The following is a 19,962-nucleotide window of genomic DNA, read 5'->3' on the forward strand; positions in this document are numbered from 1 at the left end:
GTCAACTGCACCAAATTTTACTTCTAAAGTATAAATATTAAAAAGAAAAAAAAATAGTAGTCCAAGAATATGCAACACTAAAAAAGTTCTATCAGAGGTTTACAAGGTTAACTTCAGACAGTTTATATAAATACTATAGGAAAAAATACGCTATTATTAATTACACTCCCAAATAAATTGCATCAAAGTATTCTGAAAGCAAATGGCTAGTAAATACAGGAAGATAATACAGTTTAGCTTTATATTAGGTTCACTTACAGGATAAAACATAACATTGACCATTCTAATCTGTTGTTCAGAAGAAACTTGACACCATGAAACCTGTATCATGTTTAAAGCAACTGCTTTGGAAGCTCTACATGCAAAACCCCAGTCCTCCAAAGTCAACGATGGTACGCTTCTGTAATTCAAAAATCTATTTGAAAAAGTTAAATACACTTTTATTTCTTTAAGACTGGAAATAGTCTCAAATTATACTTCATCTTCACGAGATGAGGAAAGAAACAAAGTAGGCTGTATATCACAGAAAACGTCAGCGTACCACATTTTACGGAGGCTTAATCAACGATCATTTAAAAGTAACCACTAACACTGTGACTTAGACATAGTTAGAAAATAATACATATAATATAAAAGATAGCTCAAAACCCCCTAATTTCCCTACACAAAACACATCAAATACACTTATTTTAAGAGACGGGGGAAAAATAATCTGCTTTAATACACTTAGTGCTGTTTTCTTCCTGGAGCTCCCTAGCTGTACACCGTACAGACTCCAGTACTTACAGTGTCAAATTCTTCCTGCAGTCTTATTTACATTTTTCCTCAGCAAAGCTCTGAGGGTGAAACAATACGAGAGAAATGTCGAGGTCACTTTTAGTCAGATCACAGATATTTTCATCTAGTCCCCATTACTGAGGATTCCAATCACAGAAAGCAGCCAGTATTGTTTTAAAACGCCCTCTCTGTGACCCTGTTCCTCTGAAGGTCAAGTGCACTATCGTTCCCTGTAACCAAGGAAGCAGAATCGACTTGTTCCTGCTGTTTTGCCAGCTGCTGAAGGAGTTTGTCTAATAGTAAGATTAATTTCATCTGGGAAAGATAGTCCCAGGTTATCAAGCTTCCCCCTCCCGCTATTCCCTGTTCTTAAGACCCTCAACCTGCTCACTCTCCGTGAACTGTAAAACAGCAAAACGAAATCTCAGAAAAGAGTTTGCCTGTATCTTGAATTATTTTCAAATCAGCAAAATTGAAAGGAAAATCCACCACGTTCCCCGTGGAGCATCTTTAGCCCTAAAGTTCATTAAGCTAATGTATTTAAAAGAACATAGGCCTTTCTAAAGTAGTCCAGGGCCCTCAAATATGAAGTAGCATAATCAGTCTTAATACACTTAAGAATTCATACACTAAGTTCAGGACACACGTGTGATTAATTAGTTTAAACTCCATAACAAAACATTTGTATGAGGCTGCAGTGAAGGCTGACAAATGGGTGAAAACAGAAAATATTTTTTCTGTTCTGTTCTGAAAACAGAAAAATGACCATGTACTTGACAAGTTTTACAACAGTAAACCTGAATGAAGTAGACTTCCACTAGAAAGCCTTATGCAACAAATGCATGACCTGGGTGTCTTTAAGAAGCACTGGTATTTCATTTTAACTTCAAAGACTCCTAATCGTCGCACAGAAATGCGCTCACTATTGAAATCAGGCTCTTTACTTGACAGAAAACACAATTACCTTTGTACGACTCTCTAAAAATAATGCCTATAAACAATTACTGTAACTACAGGAGTGTATTTACAGCATGGGTACAATGTAAATGTTAGGTCAACTCATCGTGATCTAGCGTGAGGGAAAGTATTATACCTAACACGTGTGAGGAAACCCAATGAAATTTTAGTTGGATTTTCCTTGTGCTTATTATCTGACACCCTACTTAATAACCTTATCACTCTAGGCTTTTATTTGTCCAATTCATTCAGGAAAGATGCTTATAATACCTGATGAGCAGCTGTGTCTCCTGGCACAAAAACCAAATCCTGAGCATAATAACGCTTTATCACTACATAACCCTCTTCAGGAGTAGACTACAAACAGAAGGCAGACCCCTTGTAATGCTTAAGCAGAAGTGATATAAAAACACACAGTAAGAAAAAAAAGAGTAAAAGTTGCTCGTTTTCTGAATCAAAAGACAAGCTAGCACAGCAATAGAGATTTGAAATAAAATGTGAAACCTATCAACTATTAGTAGCAGTTAGTACTAATGTAGTTAACAGCTTTGTCACAATTGCCTAAATCACCCACAAAATATCAAAGACTTGAGCAAGAAATATAAAATACACAAAATGCATCTTTAACTAAGAGTAATGTTAGATTTTTAGGGCCTAATAATTCTTTTTTCAATGGAACTTTCTCAGGTACTATATGCTGCACAGAAATATTACAGCTACAAAGGCTTTCACAGGACATCAGCTACGCTACTGTAATAAACCACCATAGTGATGGATGGAAACTTCTGTTCAATATTTCAACAGTGACATTCTTATAGAACAATGCTTACAAGAGTATATATTATGTTTAATGTAACAGAGGGGCTCTTAAGGTAATGAGAAATTCTGAAATTTCTGTACCTAGTAATTTTCACCAGAAAACACTATTCAGAAATTAGTTCAGATATCTACCATTCTGCTTAGAGTCTTATTTTTGTTGTTGTATGTATTTCACTTGTTGGAAATGCCATTGTAAGAAAAGAGAACAGAAATTAAAGTAAGGCATAGTTAAGCAAATACGTTCAACTGCACACAGAAATTTAAACTATTTTTACAAGCTTTCTCTCATAAAACAGTTAAAGAATTTCAATGAAAAATATGGTACCAAGTTTTACACCATAAAAAACCACTACATCTCAAATCAAATCAGAAAGACTTATTTTTCTATAGATATTTTTCCTAATGAACTTCTTTGGCCATTAAATCAATAATAGGCTTTTATGAAAAATGTATGTGTTGCCTGGAAATGTCCAAATATATTTCTTTCACAGATGTAAGATATATCTAAAAAAAAGTTTCAGTGATACTCTTTGGAATTAACTGGCCTGACCACTTGGGCCCTTTGTAGAATGGCAGATAAAATTCAGATCCTCCACGGAAGAACTCATCTGTATTTTAACTGCCCTAACAGGATGCTGGTGCAAGATCTTGTATGAGACATATGAAGGCAACAGTCATGGAAGAAGCTGCAATTCTTGGCATGTCTGCATCCTAAAAAGTCACAGCCTACATCTTACATAACACCCCAATATCTGTATTACACCAGGGCTATGCCACATCTGGTAACATTCTTGAATTCAGAGGCTGCCAAACTGCCTAAGCCATGTAGGATCTCATTACTCCAATATACACTTTGTGTGAGATACCTCTCAGGCTGACGGTATGTCTAGGTCTTAAGCAATTAACAGTTACTTGAGAAAAAGCCGTATTTGAACTAAAAATGGTTTGAGAAGACTCAGCATTAAAACTCCACCTTGAAAATTCATCCAGAAATTGGAAAATGGCCCATGATAATAATAAAATATTGAACATAAATGGCCTTATTTTACACTCCATTAATTCTTACAACAAAGAAAAAACTTATTCCATCAGAACAGCAGTGTTTCTACTTTCCTTTTTCAGCACATTGTGCTTCATCTGGACTTAAACCTATACTGCTGATGATGTAACGTGTCAGACAGATCTGAAGAGGGTCAAGAAAATATGTGACAAAGATGTCCAGTATTTTTTCAGTCTCATGGCAAAACATACTTTCAGAAAGGCCCAAGGTTTTGACAGGTTCTTGTCAGGGCACTGGAGGAACTGAAAGCAACTGAAACCCTCCAGCAGCGCAGCTGGCGTAAACAAGATCCCAGTGAGCACAGGGCTCAACAAATCTCCTGTGACTCTCTCCCTATAGCCTCTGACAGAGAGAAAGGATGCACTGGAATAGTTTGTGGCTGTCATGGAACTGGAAGGGGACAGTCAACTACTGAAAGTTCTTCCTGATCATATCAGAGCTGATGTTGGAAAGAGGAAATAGCCTTTATTCCTCCCCACAGTGACACTTCTGTTTAAAAACTTTGCATTAAAAACTCAGGCACTGCAGAGGGAATACATCTCCACTTCATAACCAATTACATTTTTCTTAAATAATATGCAAATCAAATTAAGTTGGTGCTGGGACTGAACCTGGGCCACTGATATATTGCACAGTGACATTACTAAATAAATACTTGAGAAAAGCAGCATTACTTATTTTTGCATTAAGGCTAAAGTATTTTTTATGCTTTTCAGAAGCTACTCAGGATGAGGAGGAATTGCTGAACTGTAAGTAAAGGCAACTGCAGACACTAAAAATGGAACTCTCTCACCCAGTCTGTTCAGAAATGCACAGTTGGAAAAATGCAACAAGCAACACTGCTATAAAGCAGACACAAGCAACAGCAGTGAAACCATTTGAAACCATTACAAGGACAATTTTACAAAGTCCTAAAAATAGAGTAAGTACAAAAATATATGCAATACTGGAGTGCGCTCAGTAACTTCTGTGAGACAACCAGAGTTTCATGGGAAATAAACCTTACGAACTATTGCTCAAGAAAGAAAAACAACATATGGCCTACTTGCATGAGAGTCTGATTTGGTGCTTGGCGTCATAGTTCTCAATAAACCCATGCACTACATATGTGGCAATTATGTTGAAAGAACTATGCAGATATAGCTAAACCTGCCAATATTTGCATTACATTATCCTGTTTGCAACTTGCCTCTCATCATTCATAACTTAAAATTCAGTGCATGATTAATGACTCTTTCTCTCCTTCCATTTAATTTTCATCAATGAAAAATATTATATTCTTAAAAAGCCTCTCAGTTTTTAAGGCCAGTGCCAAGTTTCATGCTACATTTTCTCTGAGAAACAGCGAGTACAAACACAGAACTTCAGCATACTTCAAGAAAACTAGTAATGTATTTACCTGTATTAAAAGCTGTATCTGACTGAAGACACAAATAGCAGGCAGACAGCCATTCACAAAGAAATGGTTCAACGTTAACACGGTCATAGCATTAATTAATCCTTAATGAGATAATGCTGCTTTTAACTGTTTTTCCATGAACAAAGTTTTCATGGTGTTGTGCAGTGGACAGGCATATAATTTAAGGAGGAGCTGAATACTGTAAAGAGATGAAGCCCTCTATTTACCCACCGGCCAGGAAGAAATCACAGAGCTTCATACACTCTTGAGATGGAGCGTTCTCTCCAGTGGCAAGATACAACCATCACACTATGTTACCACGGTGCATTTCCTGCACGAGGAATTACAAATGTCACATATTTTATGTGCCTTAAATGTGATTATAGCACTCAAGTTCTGCCAAAATAGCATAAGGTTTGCCAGTATTTCCATTACGGGTTTTTATTTACAAGTTTGTTTGGAAGTGTTTTAAAAAGTGCAGCTTGCCAAACTGATACGTGGTATAGCAAACTAGAGTGAAAATTCACTTGTCAGTTTTCAGTGTGAAATGTTAAGAGTTTTTTGAAACTACTCCTTAGATGTTATTTCCAGGATACTCAGTAGGCCATTTTCCACACTATTTAAAAAGAACCAAAGTTTTTTAGGAGAAAATTGCTCTAAGCAGGGAATCTCAAACCCATTTCTGATAACACAACAACACACATATTTCCTTCATATATAGAGCTTCATCTATATATATAAAAATATTAAAAATATTTGTTAATATCCAGGTGTAAACTTAGTTCAATAGGTCAAAAAAAAACCCCAAACTAATGTCTGAAAAGTGGCCTTGTCTACAGAGGTCTCTCAGCCTACTTGCCCTTTGTTATTTATGAAATCCCTTAATTATGTAATCATATCATAAATCATAGTAAATTTGAAGGATATTGAACCACATAATTTTAAACAAACAAAAATTCTACTTTGTTTTTTGAATGAAGTTTGCATACTGAAGGACATAAACAGGTTGTTTTCTATGGCCACGATCACACGCAGCTTCAGTGTTTATGTGTTGATGTAGACAGTTTAGCTGTTGAGCATCCAAGCTTCAGTGAATATATATCAAGATAAGACATCACTTAATATCACTTTAAGTAGATTTTGTGCTCTTTTTCTTATACGTGTAGGCAGAAAATATAAAGCCTGATTTAAATTAATCACCCTACTGTAAATTCAATATAGTGCATAAGTAAAACAGGTAACTTGAAACACTGTTCAGGATTTAGATGACAACTCGAGAGATGAGCAGAAACCTTTCATGTCCAAAATAGTCAAGCTAATGATCAAATGACCAGAAATTTTGTTGTTTTAATTTTTTAAACAATCCATAATACAGCCAAGTTTCTCTGTAGTTCATGTTGAATTTCCTACTTGCATTCCTAATATGGGGGCCACCAGAATGAAGCAAGGTAAGCACACTACATATTGGTTGCACTGGTTTCTTGTTTGTCCCCAAGTGTAAAGCAATACTGTTCTATAACAATTTTGTTCCATTTATGCTTAACTGTAAACAGCAAGGACTCCCTAATATGTTTTTCATTTCAAAAGCTCACATACCAACTGTTGTGATATCATCTGTCACTCACCTCAGCCACCCGAGTCTCCACTACCTGCTGAGCCAGCACCTCCATATTGGTTGCCATGGTGAAACAAGATCATTAGAGAACCTGTTTGAAAAGATGCCAGCAACTTCCATCAGGCACAAAAGTTAGGTTTTCTTATTATTATTAAAGAAAGCTCTGATACGACTTTTTGATAATTTACAATACTGTTTAATGTGTATCTGACAAATAAGAAAATATGCCATGGATGTGTGTACATGGATCTATACACACATATACGTACAGTACATGCATACTGGAACCATACTGTTCAAAAAGCTGAGGCACAGAGTTATTCTTTTACTTTATAAAGCCTCTAATATGCTATTTTTACTCTATTATTTAAGCTGCAAAGAAAAGATGTTAACTTCATAAACTAGAAAGGACTAATTTGAGTGTCAAATACTGATGCAGCTTGTGGAATTCACAGACCTCTAAGGCGCTTTCCTCAACTCAAGGGAAGAGAAAACTTACAGTTAAACTGCTTCTACACTACATGCTGAACATGGGAACAGCAATCTAAAAATGCTGTTTTGAACAAATTTTTATCGAGTCATTCTAAGTGCCATGTTCATCCATATTCTTACGGTAATCTTGCACAACAAGGGCAATAAACTGTCACATTCAAAATGTATTTTCTATTGCCTTAACTATTTCTTTATTATAATGTGATAATATTATCACTCTGAGGAGAAAGAACTGCAGAATTGTTTTATCCTATTTTGAGTGTCTGCACCTTCAACTTTACGCTCTTCAGGGTTTAAAAAAAAGTAAGACAAAGCAAACAAAAAAAGGAAGAAACAAGAAAAAAACACTTCCAGTGTATTTTTAATGATCATTATTAGGGCCGTGTTTCTCCAAGAGCAAATTTACATAAGGCTTCAAATTCATGCATTCACTTTTTAATTGTGACTTGCTCATTACAGAGCCAGAGTTCAGATTCTGACCCAGGCGCAGGTAATGAAAAGGCATTCCTGAATGCTGGCCCATTTGATGTTTTATTGAAAACCCTCTGTTGGTACTTACAAAGCAATCACACACAGAATCACAGACTGGTTTGGGTCGGAAGGGACCTTAAAGATCATCTAGTTCCAACCCCCCGTGTAACATAAAATTAAAAAATACTAGAAAAAATAGCAAATCATAACAGAAAAATGCATGCATGTCTCTAGCACTAACCCCCCCATTCAAATGCAACTTCTACAAAGCTAACGTTGTTGCAAATGTCAAAATTCATTAAAGTTAAAAAGATTAAATCGTATTGTGGTAAATTAAATATGAACAATATTTTGTATATGTCAATGGAAGACTTCGTAACAACACACGATCAAAGTTGAGGCATTCCCTGTGGATATCATATTTATGCTAGTTTCTCATACAGGTGGTCATTTTTATTCAAGTGTTCAACTTGCACAGTAAGCTTATGAACCATTTCCACCAGACCCACTTAATACTGCAGCTTGTGGATAATTTCTCAGTTGTTCAGTAATTCCTTTGCAGTGTTTTCTCTTATTTTAAATTCATTTTTTTATGTTCAGCAAGGGAGATAACCATATGCTCGTAACATTCTGTTTTCTCAGTGCTTTAAGATGAAGGAAGCCCTGAAGATGAGGTATTTTGTTCATAAGAACACCTTTCTAAGACCCAGCGAAGTCTTTGCTGTGGTAAGGCTCTGACTGATTTGCTGTTGGTGCTGCTATCCACCAAGGTTTTCTGTACTTTTGACCTTCCTAAAACACAGTAAGCTGAGGCTACCTGATCAAACCCAAATGGAAGCCCAGAGACCATACACAGCCATGCCAAGTGCACTTGTTAATGATGTGACTCTCAGAACATGACACAAGGCAACATCAGCTTCCTAGCAAAACCCCTGAGGAGCAAGTTCATAAGAAAAAAATCCCCCAAACAAACCAAGAAAACAGGTTTTCCTGGAGCACCAGGAAAATATTTTCAGTGTAACAGGGTGGCAGCCAACTCAGTACATGTAGATGTGCTGAAACGTGGCATAAAGCCATTGATCTCTCCCTAAATTGCAGTGAAATCTCGGAGGAAAGTCACACACTCCACTTGAGATATTCTCTGGGTATGGCCCTGCTAGGATGACATGGCAAAAGGCCGAATTCAAGCTTATTGAAATTTATTCCTTTGTCTTAAGGAAACAGAGCTCACCACCCTGCGGGCTTGACTCGGCTACCCGGAGGAGCAGGCCCGCACGGTTCTCCTCAGCAGGAGCCCGCAGAGGCAGGCCTCGCAGGTTAGGCTCTGCCGGGAGCCGCTGTGGCAGGAGGCCGGCAGGAATCCCTGCAGCAAACGCTACACAGAACACACCGAGCGCAGAGCCCCGGCCAGGGGCAGCTCCGGCGCCGCCGGGCCGAGCCGGGCCTGACGGCGCCCCCTTCCCGCCGCCCGCCCCCATTGGCTGCGGCGCGCCGAGAAACCACACCCCTCCCGCGCCAACCAATGAGCTCACCGAGGGCGCGGCACGCCCACACGCGCCACCGATTGGTTGAGGGACCCGCCTGTGCGGCCGGCGGCCCCGCCTCTCGAGTGAGAGGGAAAACACCCGAGGGACGCGGCTAAGCACAAGATGGCGGCGCTGGCTGGCGGCCAAGTCCCAGGCGGGGCTGCTGCCGCCGCCATTAGGCCCCCTCCCTCTCCCCTCCGGTATATCCTTGTGTCGGGCTATGAGAGGCCCGGGCATGGCAGTAGGAAAGCGGCCGGTAAGATGGCGGCGGCCTCAGCCCCGTATGCAAAGTACCCGCCGCCCCCTCCCCTCCGCCCTCCCGGTGGCAAAGGTAAAAGGGTCGGGTTCAAGCCGCCGCCTCCGCCCGCTCAGACTCCATCTTCTCTCCCTGTGTCCGTGTCCCGAGCTCGTCATCGCCGCGACCGTGGCCCCTGCGACCCCCCGGACAGCAGGCTGCTCTCACCGAGACCGGACCGGCTCCGACCTCAGGCGGCCCACATTCCAGCGCCGCGGCGCCGCAACACGACTCCCGCACCGGATCGGCCGAGCACCTCACAATGGTCCTCCCTCTCTCTCTCTGCAGGAGCCGTAGGCCAGCCTACAGCACAGCCGGCTCCCGCTTGCCAGCAAAATACCGGAGACTTAAAATCCCCCCTCCCCTTAAACCGAGCGTTACCCCTCCCCTTTGCCGCTCGCGGGGGTGTCCCGAACAGGGCCCCGATGCCACCTCCCCGCGCCCCCTCCCTCTTCTGGCCCCAACGAAAGAAACCCCACCGGGCCGCCTCAATTTTAAAAAACGATTTTTTACCTCAGGAATTGGCGCCAAACGTGCCCTGGCGGTGACCCCGACCCGGGCCCAGGTGGGCCGGTGTTGGGTGACGGTGCCCAGCGGCGGCCCTCCCTCCCCCCGTGAGGGCGGCGGCGGTGAGGGGGCTAACGGGGTCCGCGGGGGGGAAGGGGGGGGGCCGGGTCTGTGTTACGGGGCCGCGCGGGGGGTGGGGGGCTGGTGGTGTTTTGTTTTGTGTGCCGTGCCCCTGTGAAAGGTCAGAGTTCGTGACCCCGCCCGCCGCCGCCGCCGCCCGAGCGCGTTTCCCCGCTTCCTCTTCCCAGCACCGGGCGGGCCGCGGCCCCCCCGTCCCCCTCGCGGGGCGGGGCTGGGGGCGGCGGCGGGGAGGGGCTACCTGAGCCGCGCCGGGCCTCGGCGGCAGCGCTTCGGCGGTGCCGGTGGTGCCGGAGGCTCGGGGCTGCCGCCCCCCGCTGCGGCCCGGCGGGAGAGCGCGCTGGGCGGGCACCGGGGGCTGAAGGGCCCCAGCCCTTGCCGAGGCTCCCTCTTCGGACCCTGAGGGGAAGATGCGGCCCCTGTCCAAAGGCAGTGCTTTGTGACCCTCGGCTGTGAGGCTCCTGCACAGCCTGCTGCTGGAATTAACTGGTTGGAGGTGGCTGTTACGCGCACAGGTGGGTGTTAATGTTCCACGTACATCTTGGTTCTTACTAAGGATGCAGAGTCAAAGGCAGGCGTGCAGTTGATCCTGACTTTCGCAAAGGCCACTGCCAGGCTGTCCTGACTTTTTATTTCATTTTGTAAAGTCAGAGTCATTGATTAGGGCTCTCCCAGTGGAGCTGGCTGCAGGTGAGGGTGGTTCTGCCTCCGAATGTGCGATTGTAGGCATGAGCCAGGTTTGGGTGCAGCTGAGGTGGTTTGAGAGCTTACCACCTTTCAGTGCTTGTCCTCTTTGTGAGACTATTGTATGTTGACCCGTGACGCCGCTTCACTGTCACAACTCTGTGCACCTATCAAAAGTATCTTAATGCTTCCAGTAAGTTTCTCTTAAGTCTAGTAATTTTGAAAGAAGATAACTTAAGGAGTGGTCAGATGAAGAGTAAAACTGGAAGATGTGAAGTGATAGTAACTCCTGAAAGGAAATGTATGGAAGAGAGAGCAGCTGAAGGCAATAATCACTTAAACAGGAGGTGCTGTTGTCAGAGTAGTTATGCAGTCAGCACCCTGATTTTTTTGTTTGGGGTTTTTTTTATTAGAACTGGTGATTCGGGGCAAGGATATGAAAAATTAAGAACTACGCCTATGCCTTAGTGTGAAAAACTGGAGTTAATGGTATTAAAGCACGTGACGTACAGATGTGTTTGCAATACGTAAATAAAGGAAAATGTTTCAAAAAATGTCTTGGGTGTTTGTGCACTACTGTTAAATATATGAATTTTCAAATTCTCAAAATATGGACATGCACATACCTTCAAAAGCAGATTCTTTTTTTTACTTCATAAAACATACTACTAAAGTGTAAATACATTTTTGTAACACAGATCTCTTTAAGGATTTTCAAAATTCTCATAATAGCCTTACTGTAGAAGTAGGTTAGATATTGGGGTAGGACTGTGTTTCCCTTGTTACAAATCAGGGATAATGGGTTGTGGAGCATGTTTTTTAAACGGAGAATTTGGCAAGAAAAGCCCACCTTTTTAAAAGTGATATAAACTACGGGAATAAACTGCTGTTAGTCTGGCTTTAAACTGTGAGATGTGCATCTGTTGGATAATGGTTGTAAGCAAATTTAAACTGAATCTTTAGTTTTGTCCTTTATTTGCTATTCTAAAACGTTTTAATCAGAATCTTAATCATTTTTTTATCTTTTAATTATTTTTTTTCACACTAGCTATGTTCATGGTTAGGTTTAGAAGTATTTCAATCTTGTGGTCAGAGAATTCTCTGAGAAGACCTAGTATTTCTTCCCTATGGTTATGTTCATTTGTGCACTCTTCGGTGATGGACTGTCACTTGCTGAATAAACCAGAGGAGAATCCCACCATGAATGAAGAAGCTTTTGAGTTTTAGAGTTATCTTTGTGAGCAGGAACATCAGAATATATAGAATGGGGAGGAAGTAGATTAGGATGCTTTCAGTTAAATTTCTGCTTTATATAGAAACCTCTATAGTTAGTTCGAGCTCTTCAGGGAAATAGCGTTATTTTTCCTTGATACTAAAATATATTTTAAATTAATTTGCTTCTGCTCGATAGCAAATTCTCTTACCCACACCTCTTAAAAGGGTGGTCCAGCATTTCGGTAGCTTTTGACTGCTACTTTTCTGACCTTTGTCTGTCAGTATTTGGAGTGGATTGAAATTTTGAGCTTTTCAGCTGATGCATAGAGCAAGCCAGGACTTTGCAAGGACTCCCAATAACTTCCCCAGGTGTTTGCATTTTGGTCTTTGTTTACTTTTCTGTAGTAGTTGTTCTATAATTGCTTACCAGACAAGTAATTTTCCCACAAAAAGTCTTCTCAATCCTTGTCACTACTCCGTGTTTAGAAGTGTGCAAGAGTGTGCTTGGAGGGTGTGGTGTGTTCTTGTTTTAACTGGCTTGGGCAAAGGTGCATTAAATATCATGACAAAGCTTTGTCAGTGGTCTTGGTGCATGAGAGAATTTACCAGTTGGCTTAGAACTGATAAATTAGAGGGACAGACTCTATAGCGCAGCTCACCTCCACCTATTCTTACAGTCATGTTGTAACCTCTCGACATAAGTTGTCTTTCTTCTGGTTTTATGTATTGAAAACTCCTGTGATTCTGCACTCTGGGGCTCATAGGCACTACAGCCATGACCTTGCATACCCTGTGCCCTTGTGCTGTGTGGCAGTCAGTCAGGTGGCCTAGGTAGGAAGGTTGCTTCTCTTGCCTGTGTAATTACCGCTATTATTTCTTGGCCTTATGAAGTGTTCTGCCCCTAGTGTTGTGTTTAAGAATGTACCTCTGAGTTGTCACTGCATTTCTTTTTTTTAATATGAACAGAATTCTTGTTAAAGTAAGCTTGAGATTTGTCTGAGGAAAGACTGGAAATAGGAACACATATGTCTGAAGGCCCTACAAGTCCTGTTAAAGATTCTTCTATAAACCTGCACAATTAAAGATCTGCAATATCCTGTCAATATGTATTAATAATCTTAATAGGTAGCTTAAGGGAAAATGAAAACACCTGTTCCATAAACTTGTATTATGGTTTCTGAATTATTTTCTTGATAATACCATATATATTGGCAACCAAATGTATGTGTACTCGTGAAAGGATTGCTGTGGCATAAAGGAGTAGGAGTACAGAAAAGACGGGCAGTCACTGGGATGCGATGCCCCTAAAGCAGGTGCATGCTGGTGGTAGTTTCCAAGCATGTTGTTTCTTTACCTTGTGGGATGTATACACGAGTGTACATGAGCAGGGCTCCCTCTTCTAGAGTTTTGTGCATTGTGAGAATTCTGCTATGGGAGGATGTTGCACTGAAGGTTTCTGACTTTGGAGCCTAACTGATCAAGTGGTTCAAGAGAAAGGGTGTTTTTGTCTGTTTACATCATTGTGCTTTTGAGCATACACATTGTATTTCTTTGTTAAAGCCTAAGGTCTGTGATACTTTGAGATGTAGGATATTGCACTTAGAGCAGTGGTCTAGTCTGTTAAAGCAAAATTCTGTATAGTTTTGGATGTTGCCAGTGACTGGATCAGTTACTGACATTGGCTGGAAGGCAACATATACAGAAATGCTTTAAAGGTAAATTTTTGCTCTATCAGAGTGGTACTGGAAATGAAAATGCAGTAATGAGAATTGTATAACCTATTAAACAAAGCCTGCAGATATCCTATTGAATGTTTTGCACAGTAATTGGAAAATAAACCACATAAGATAAATGTTCCAAGGTATACATTGGTAGTTGTGAGGATTCTGGGGTGGGAGGAAGTGATTATAAATTAAAACCACATGCTTTCATGCTATTATGATTTTATGGAAATAGAAGTTATGAGATACCAATATTTTTGAGTGTTTGATTTAGTTTGTTTCTTGTATTTAAAAACCGTGAACAAATTCTGAGTTCTCTTGTGTAGTGTTGTACTCATCTCTGTAACTACTTGAAATTTTGGAAATGTTAAATTTGCAGCTCACAAGTAATTGATTGTGATAGTGACAGGCTGTTATTTTTATTATTGTTTTTATTTTTTGTGATGCTTCTAGAAGTAGCTGACACAAACATACTGCCTGTGCTCTAGTTAAACAAGCATCTTGCCTGTGGGCTTATTTAAAGTTAGTTAATAGCTGAAAAATGCTGTAATTCTAAAATCCTATGTGATACACCAAATTAAAGATAACAAATGGTTATATATTCCTTAGTGTCTTTTCCAGTTGCTGTCCATCTTCTTCCATTCCCTTCTCACAAATTCCTCTTGTTCCACTTACGAACAAGTCTCTGACTGAAAGGAAGAATGGAAAATGCTAGAGCTGGAGATGAATTGCTGCTTTTTCCCTCTCTGCTTCTTGCTTGGCAAGTTGAGGAAAGGTTTAGAGGACAGGAGTTGTCTCCTTGCTCTTCCTTGTTTCTGCTACCAAGGAAAGGCCTCGCAGCAGTTTTACTCTGAGCTCTGGCGCAGAGTGCAGTCCTGCTTGCTGTGCAGCTCTGCCGTGCTCGCTGAGGTTGGCAACAAGTGCAGTAAGAAAGCTGCACCACAATTATGACAAATTTTGCTGCGGTTCTTGCAGTAACTTCAGCGAAATATAGAACTATACTCTATGCCCTTAACTTGTTTAATAAGCAATATTGTATTAGATAATGCTGAAATTTGCTGAATTTATACACACAGACTTCTAAAAAAGCATTAATAAAAAGTGCTTGTATAGGCACTTTTTTGGCTTTAGCTGTGACTGGAGAGAAAATAGAAGATGCTGGAGGTGAAAAAGATCAAAGAGAACTGAGATACTCTACAAGTAAAGGTTAATAACTAGATTGGCAGCAAAGAAAATAATTAAACGTGTCTGCCACACTGTGGTGAGTTGACCTTGGATTACAGCCAGATGCTGACCCAGCTGCTCACTCCTTAACAGGACGGGGCTGGGGAAATAGGATGAAAAAGCTCGTAGGTCAAGATAAAGACAGAGAGATCACATGCCAGTTACTGTCATGGGCGAAACAGACTCGACTTGGGGAAAATTAGTTTAACTAACTGGCAGTTAAAATAGATTTGGATGGTGAGAAAGCCAAGAATTATAACAACGCCATCCCCTGCTGCCCTCTTCTGCCAGGCTGTTTCACTCCTTCCCTCCTGATTCCTCTGCCTCGCCCTCCCCTGCCGCCCTCAGCGCGGTGCCTGAGGGAGGGGGGGTTCCAGTCAGCGCACACCGGCTCCTCTCTGCCCCTTCTTCCTTCTCGCACTTTCCCCTGCTCCGGCGCGGGCTCCTCTCCGCGCGCGCCGCGGCTCCCCTCAGGAGCGCGGGCTCCTCTCCGCGCGCGCCGCGGCTCCCCTCAGGCGCGCGGGCTCCCCTGCGCGCGCCGCCGTTCCCGTCAGGAAGGATCCAGCTGCTCCCAGCCATAGTTCAGACAGGAGTTCAGTGATGGTCTTTTTCAAACTCTCCTGCTGATCACAAGGACCTTGTAGCTCCTCCCTCTCGTGGGGTAGTTGCCTCAGAAGAAAAAATGTGCAGCAAAGCTGTCACAGAAGAGGAGGAGGGAAGAGACCCCATGGAAGTTGCTCGCTGCCCAGAACAGATCGAGTTCACCACAGACTAGAGGTGAGACGGGAGATGTGCACACTTAGAGGGAGGGAAAGGCTTTAGCTGTGGAAGGAGACCACCCCTGCAGTGAAACGGGGCGGCTGAGAGAGTACCTATGGCATAGGCCAAAAACCCTCTCTCTGGTCGTGGTGGTGGTGTTGGCAGTAGAAGTACATAATGGACTAAGAGGGGGTCAACAATCAGGGCAGGCCAAGAAGTAGAAAATAAAAGCAGGATTTCAGGTTATTCATTGTGGTTTAAATGTTTGGGATTGACAGGATTTTAGAGCTCTTCTGAATTTTTTTTTTCCTCCCCAAGTTGTCATTTCAGGTGCTTAAAATCTTCATAGAATTTTCCTGAAACTTTTGCGGTAAATTTTAAGAGCAAAGCTGGTAACTAGCATGGAAGAATTCAACAGTGATAAATGACTGAGAAGGTTTTAACAGTATAAACTGTTTGGTCTTGTTAATGCCACATTCAATTTAAATTTCTCTTTTAAGCGTTAGTAGATGATTTTTGAAGTACGAGTCCTTGTGCCTTGTGTTCAGGTTTGTACGTGGCTGGTCAGTGCTGAGGGAAGCTAGTGACCTCCATCCTGTGGGATTTTGCCCTCATTTCTCTGTCCTTGTCTCTTAGCAAAAGTGAGCTTGCTGTCTGCTCTAGCCTTTGTCGACTGTAGAAAAATCTCACTTCAGCCTGAGTCCTGAGTAGTTTTACGGGTTTATTTGGAAATGCAGTTATTTAGCTAATGACATGCTGTTTTATTCTGGAAAGAGGGAAGAGTGATTCCTTGCACTCATGATGATTAGGTGGTGGTCAGAATTTAAGTATTGCTTGTGCAGTGGGGACCGTTCCAGTGAATAAAAGATGCTCTTTAAAAAAAAGTCTCTATATCTTATGTGTTATATGCTGTTTGCTATTATCTCCAGAACGTGCAAGGACAAAGATGCAATGCTGTCTCTGTACAATGTGTGGCATTTGCCTTTGAACTTCTCTCTAGAAAACCTGAAAGTGTACGTGCAGTCAGATTTAGTTAAAAGTAGTAGAGGACACACTGTCCACTTAGACAGTATGCTACAAGGGTATTGAGAACACTAGAGAACACAGTGACTTCCCTCCGTCCTGAAATGCCATATTTATAGTGTCACTGGACTTGCTTATTCTTCAGGAGCTTGAGTAGCTGTTGCTGTTTTCCAACATCTAATTGACAACATCAGAGCTCACCTGATCCCTTTGTCTTGTGCACCAAGCTCTTGATGGCCCTCCTTTTGGTACTGAGGTCATTGCATAGTTGATACTGTGTGCACATTCAGACATGTACGTGGCCACGGTCTTTTTATTTGATACCAGGTTATAGCTTTGTGAAAGTACAAGTGGACTGACCTTTTTTTAAATCAAGTTTGTAATCTAAAAATATTTGAGTCAAAGGAAGGCAGTAGAGCAAAGGTTTATTTCATTCTAATGAACACGCACAGCAGATTCAAGATTTCTAAGGCACAATACAAATTCATGACAATCCAAAATTGGATTAAGGTTTCCTTTAACGTGGTTAAATGCTTTCAGAATTACTCTTTGTCGCCACTGTGGTGAAAAATATATCACTGGGCACTGAAATGGAACGTTAGGAATCTGAACCAAGTGCTGTGAAAGCTGATGGATTTAGCAGACTTTATATGTGTGTGTATATATATATTTTTTTTTTCTGATTTACATCATCTTGTATTAATGACTGGATATTTTTTTTGAGATCTTGCTCAGCAGTTAAGTCCCACACACGGCAGCTCTGTTAGGCCGGCCAGCACGCTGCAGTTGTTTTTTTGACAGATCAGAAGAAAGACAAAAAATTCTAGAAGGCATGCAGGAATGTGGAAAGTATCATGTACCTGACGCCTCAGTGCAGTCTGGGAAAGCATATGGTTCAGACCCAGGTGAAGTCTAGTGGCTGTGTAGTCTCACTGTACTTATTTTTTTGTTGCATTCTCTGCTGCTCATGAAAATGGTATTTCTGATTGTAGGAGATAAAACTTGTTGATCCAAGAAATCATTGGTGTTTATCATGTAGTGGCTGTACTTTGAAGTGAAATCTTGCAGAGAGTAAGCTAGAAGGAGTTTTTCATTATATTTAATAAATTTCATATTGGGAAATTTATTTTTTATTCATTAATATTTGTAAAAGCAGTTTTAAGAACATATACAACTGCTATACACTGAAGACTGTGAAAAGCAAAAGCAGTGCAAAATCCAAACCCTGCCCCAAAATTCACCTGAAGTGACTTCTCAATGTGACATACTCAATTATTACTGCAGGACCTAACTGCTCTCTGTCAGTACGAACAGAAAGTAATTCCAGTTCCTATGGTGCTTTCTTTGTGATTACATTTCTCTGCTGGCAAGTACTACAGTTAGTAACATGACATGTAGTATGTGAAATGAAAATATAGACAAGTACTAGGCAGTTTAAACTATCCTCCAGTTTCTTTTAACTTAGAGGAGTGAGGGAAGGGCATAAAAATGTAGTACAAGTAAAAAGATGAGAAAAATCAGAGCATGTTTGTGTAAAATGTATTCTATGCCTTTCCAAAGCATACAGATTAGAAACAGGCTGCAGCACTTCTCTGGGAAAAGAAGCTATTAAAATAATCAAAAGAATGTTAAAACCTTGTCATTTAGTCATAATAATATAAAGCAAGCATAGTAAAGAATGACAATGCTGTTTCATGCACACTTTAAAGGTTTCCTGGTGTTTGTTGTTGTTCTGTGGAAAAGGAAGACATTCAGAATAGTTGTGAAACAGTTCTTTTAGGGAAGGTGTGGGTTTGTTTGTTTTTTTTTTTTTAAATTTTATTTTACTTGGGTCTCTCTGAAAGGGATTGTAAACCTGCCCTGGGGGCTAGAAACTTTATTGTCAAAACTTGATCAAAAGTGGTGTCTCAGTGTTATCCAGACTGAAGGATCTCACTGTTTTTAATATGTAGCAGCTTGTATGTTACGTTCCCAAGTAACTTGTGAAGTTAGACTAGTGTTTTCAGTGTAGGTGTAGGAGGTTCACAAAGTGACGAGGGAATACCTTTTCCCCTTGCTGAGTATTGGCAACTTTTTAATATTCACAAGCAGTGATATCCACTGAACGTGGTTACAGAGAAAGTGATCTATTGCTTTTGTACCAAAGTAGCATGCAAACAGGAAGAGCCTGGTTGGTATTCATAGCTGTGTGTTTTTTGTCAATCGTAAAAGCAACACAGAATCAGATCTAAATATTAGTTGCAGATAGTGGCTAATAATTATAATGCTTTTCAATAAGTAGCAAAATAAGCAGAAAATCACTGAAACAACAAATGAGATCAGCTTGCATCTGAGCTCTTGACTGAGTAGCTAGTGCATTGTGACTTATTACTGACTTTTTCTTGAAACATTTGTCCAGGTGTGGAACACAACCTTGTTTGGAAGGAGTAATACTAGCTACAAGTTAGGAGGAAAGAGCTGTTTGTAAGTAAATGGCATAGAGTAAACTGAGTGTCTATGTGCCTCTTCTAAGATGTCAAAATTTTCTAAAAGGTGATTACTGGACTAACTCTGAAATGAAGATAAATTCTGCCTCTGGTGCTTAGCTTTGCTCAAATTAGATTAACAGTTGGACTGAAATTGTGAGGACACTTTCATTTTTTTCTTTGTGCTGTGTTGGGACAATTTATATCTGTAACTGAAGCAGAGTGACTGTTAGGTGGGCTTTACAGGAGGTAAATGCAGTGTGGACTGAAACACTTCATCATAGTTGGGTCTAAATCCTGTTTCTACTCGAAGGCCTCCACTACCATCTTCTGATTTGATGCTCTTCCTTAGTTTGTCAGAGAACTGGTTAATAGGTAAGTGTCTGTTAACAGTAACTGGAACTGCAAAGTTGGAATTAAAGAAGGTGAAAATAACGTAAAGGAAAAGCCTGTAGAACTGCAGTTATGTTTTGCTCTTTTATTGTTCCACATTACTTAAAACAATGTTTAATAGCACTGTATCTTATTTTTTACAACAAAATATTTTCATATATTCATTTCCTGCATATGACCGAAAACTTCATACAGCAGTCACTAAATGTCAGCACCTAAATCTTCATAATACTGTTGTTCTGTAGTGCAGTTTTGATTTGTTTGGGACCATGGTTGGAGTTCTTACTCTCTATTCAACATTCTCTTATTTTTTTGTCAGTGCAAAATTTTCTTAAGGGGAGGATAAACGTTTACAGTGTATTGGTAGCAAGGCCATGGTTCTAACAGGAAACAAAGAGTTAAGATTGGTTTTCATCCATTAA

General features: G+C 40.9%; 2 protein-coding genes and 2 long non-coding RNA genes across 14 annotated transcripts in view; 3 read left to right on the forward strand and 1 right to left on the reverse strand.

Annotated features, from left to right (window-relative positions):
- LOC137668189 (uncharacterized) overlaps positions 1–7,337 on the forward strand; it is a 41,116-nt gene extending 33,779 nt beyond the window's left edge. For 3 of the 6 annotated variants that reach the window (XR_011048886.1, XR_011048885.1, XR_011048889.1), the window contains one exon: positions 4,330–7,337. This is a non-coding gene — a long non-coding RNA (uncharacterized lncRNA). Of the gene's footprint in view, positions 1–2,421; positions 2,601–4,329 lie in introns of those variants that run through there. The other 3 variants (XR_011048887.1, XR_011048888.1, XR_011048890.1) reach the window with 3 other exon arrangements.
- The window catches only part of NR2C2 (nuclear receptor subfamily 2 group C member 2), a 42,152-nt gene extending 31,919 nt beyond the window's left edge, over positions 1–10,233 (reverse strand). For 3 of the 5 annotated variants that reach the window (XM_068409514.1, XM_068409519.1, XM_068409517.1), the window contains exons 1-2: positions 9,925–10,233; positions 6,638–6,718 (exon numbers count right to left, since the gene is read on the reverse strand). In XM_068409514.1, coding sequence (XP_068265615.1) covers positions 6,638–6,694 — 57 coding nt within the window. In that variant the 5' untranslated portion in view covers positions 6,695–6,718; positions 9,925–10,233. Of the gene's footprint in view, positions 1–5,243; positions 5,344–6,637; positions 6,719–9,579; positions 9,731–9,924 lie in introns of those variants that run through there. The other 2 variants (XM_068409516.1, XM_068409515.1) reach the window with 2 other exon arrangements.
- LOC137667567 (interferon regulatory factor 2-binding protein 2-like) lies at positions 9,240–9,959 on the forward strand. The gene has a single exon (XM_068408351.1). The coding sequence runs from the start codon at positions 9,240–9,242 to the stop codon at positions 9,957–9,959; it is 720 nt and encodes a 239-aa protein (XP_068264452.1).
- Positions 10,234–10,341: 108 nt separating the features above from the next.
- LOC137667671 (uncharacterized) overlaps positions 10,342–19,962 on the forward strand; it is a 167,417-nt gene continuing 157,796 nt past the window's right edge. For both annotated transcript variants that reach the window (XR_011048828.1, XR_011048827.1), the window contains exon 1: positions 10,342–10,571. This is a non-coding gene — a long non-coding RNA (uncharacterized lncRNA). The remainder of the gene's footprint in view (positions 10,572–19,962) is intronic.

Source organism: Nyctibius grandis, chromosome 10 (genome assembly GCF_013368605.1).
Source record: "Nyctibius grandis isolate bNycGra1 chromosome 10, bNycGra1.pri, whole genome shotgun sequence".
NCBI classification, from domain to species: domain Eukaryota; kingdom Metazoa; phylum Chordata; class Aves; order Nyctibiiformes; family Nyctibiidae; genus Nyctibius; species Nyctibius grandis.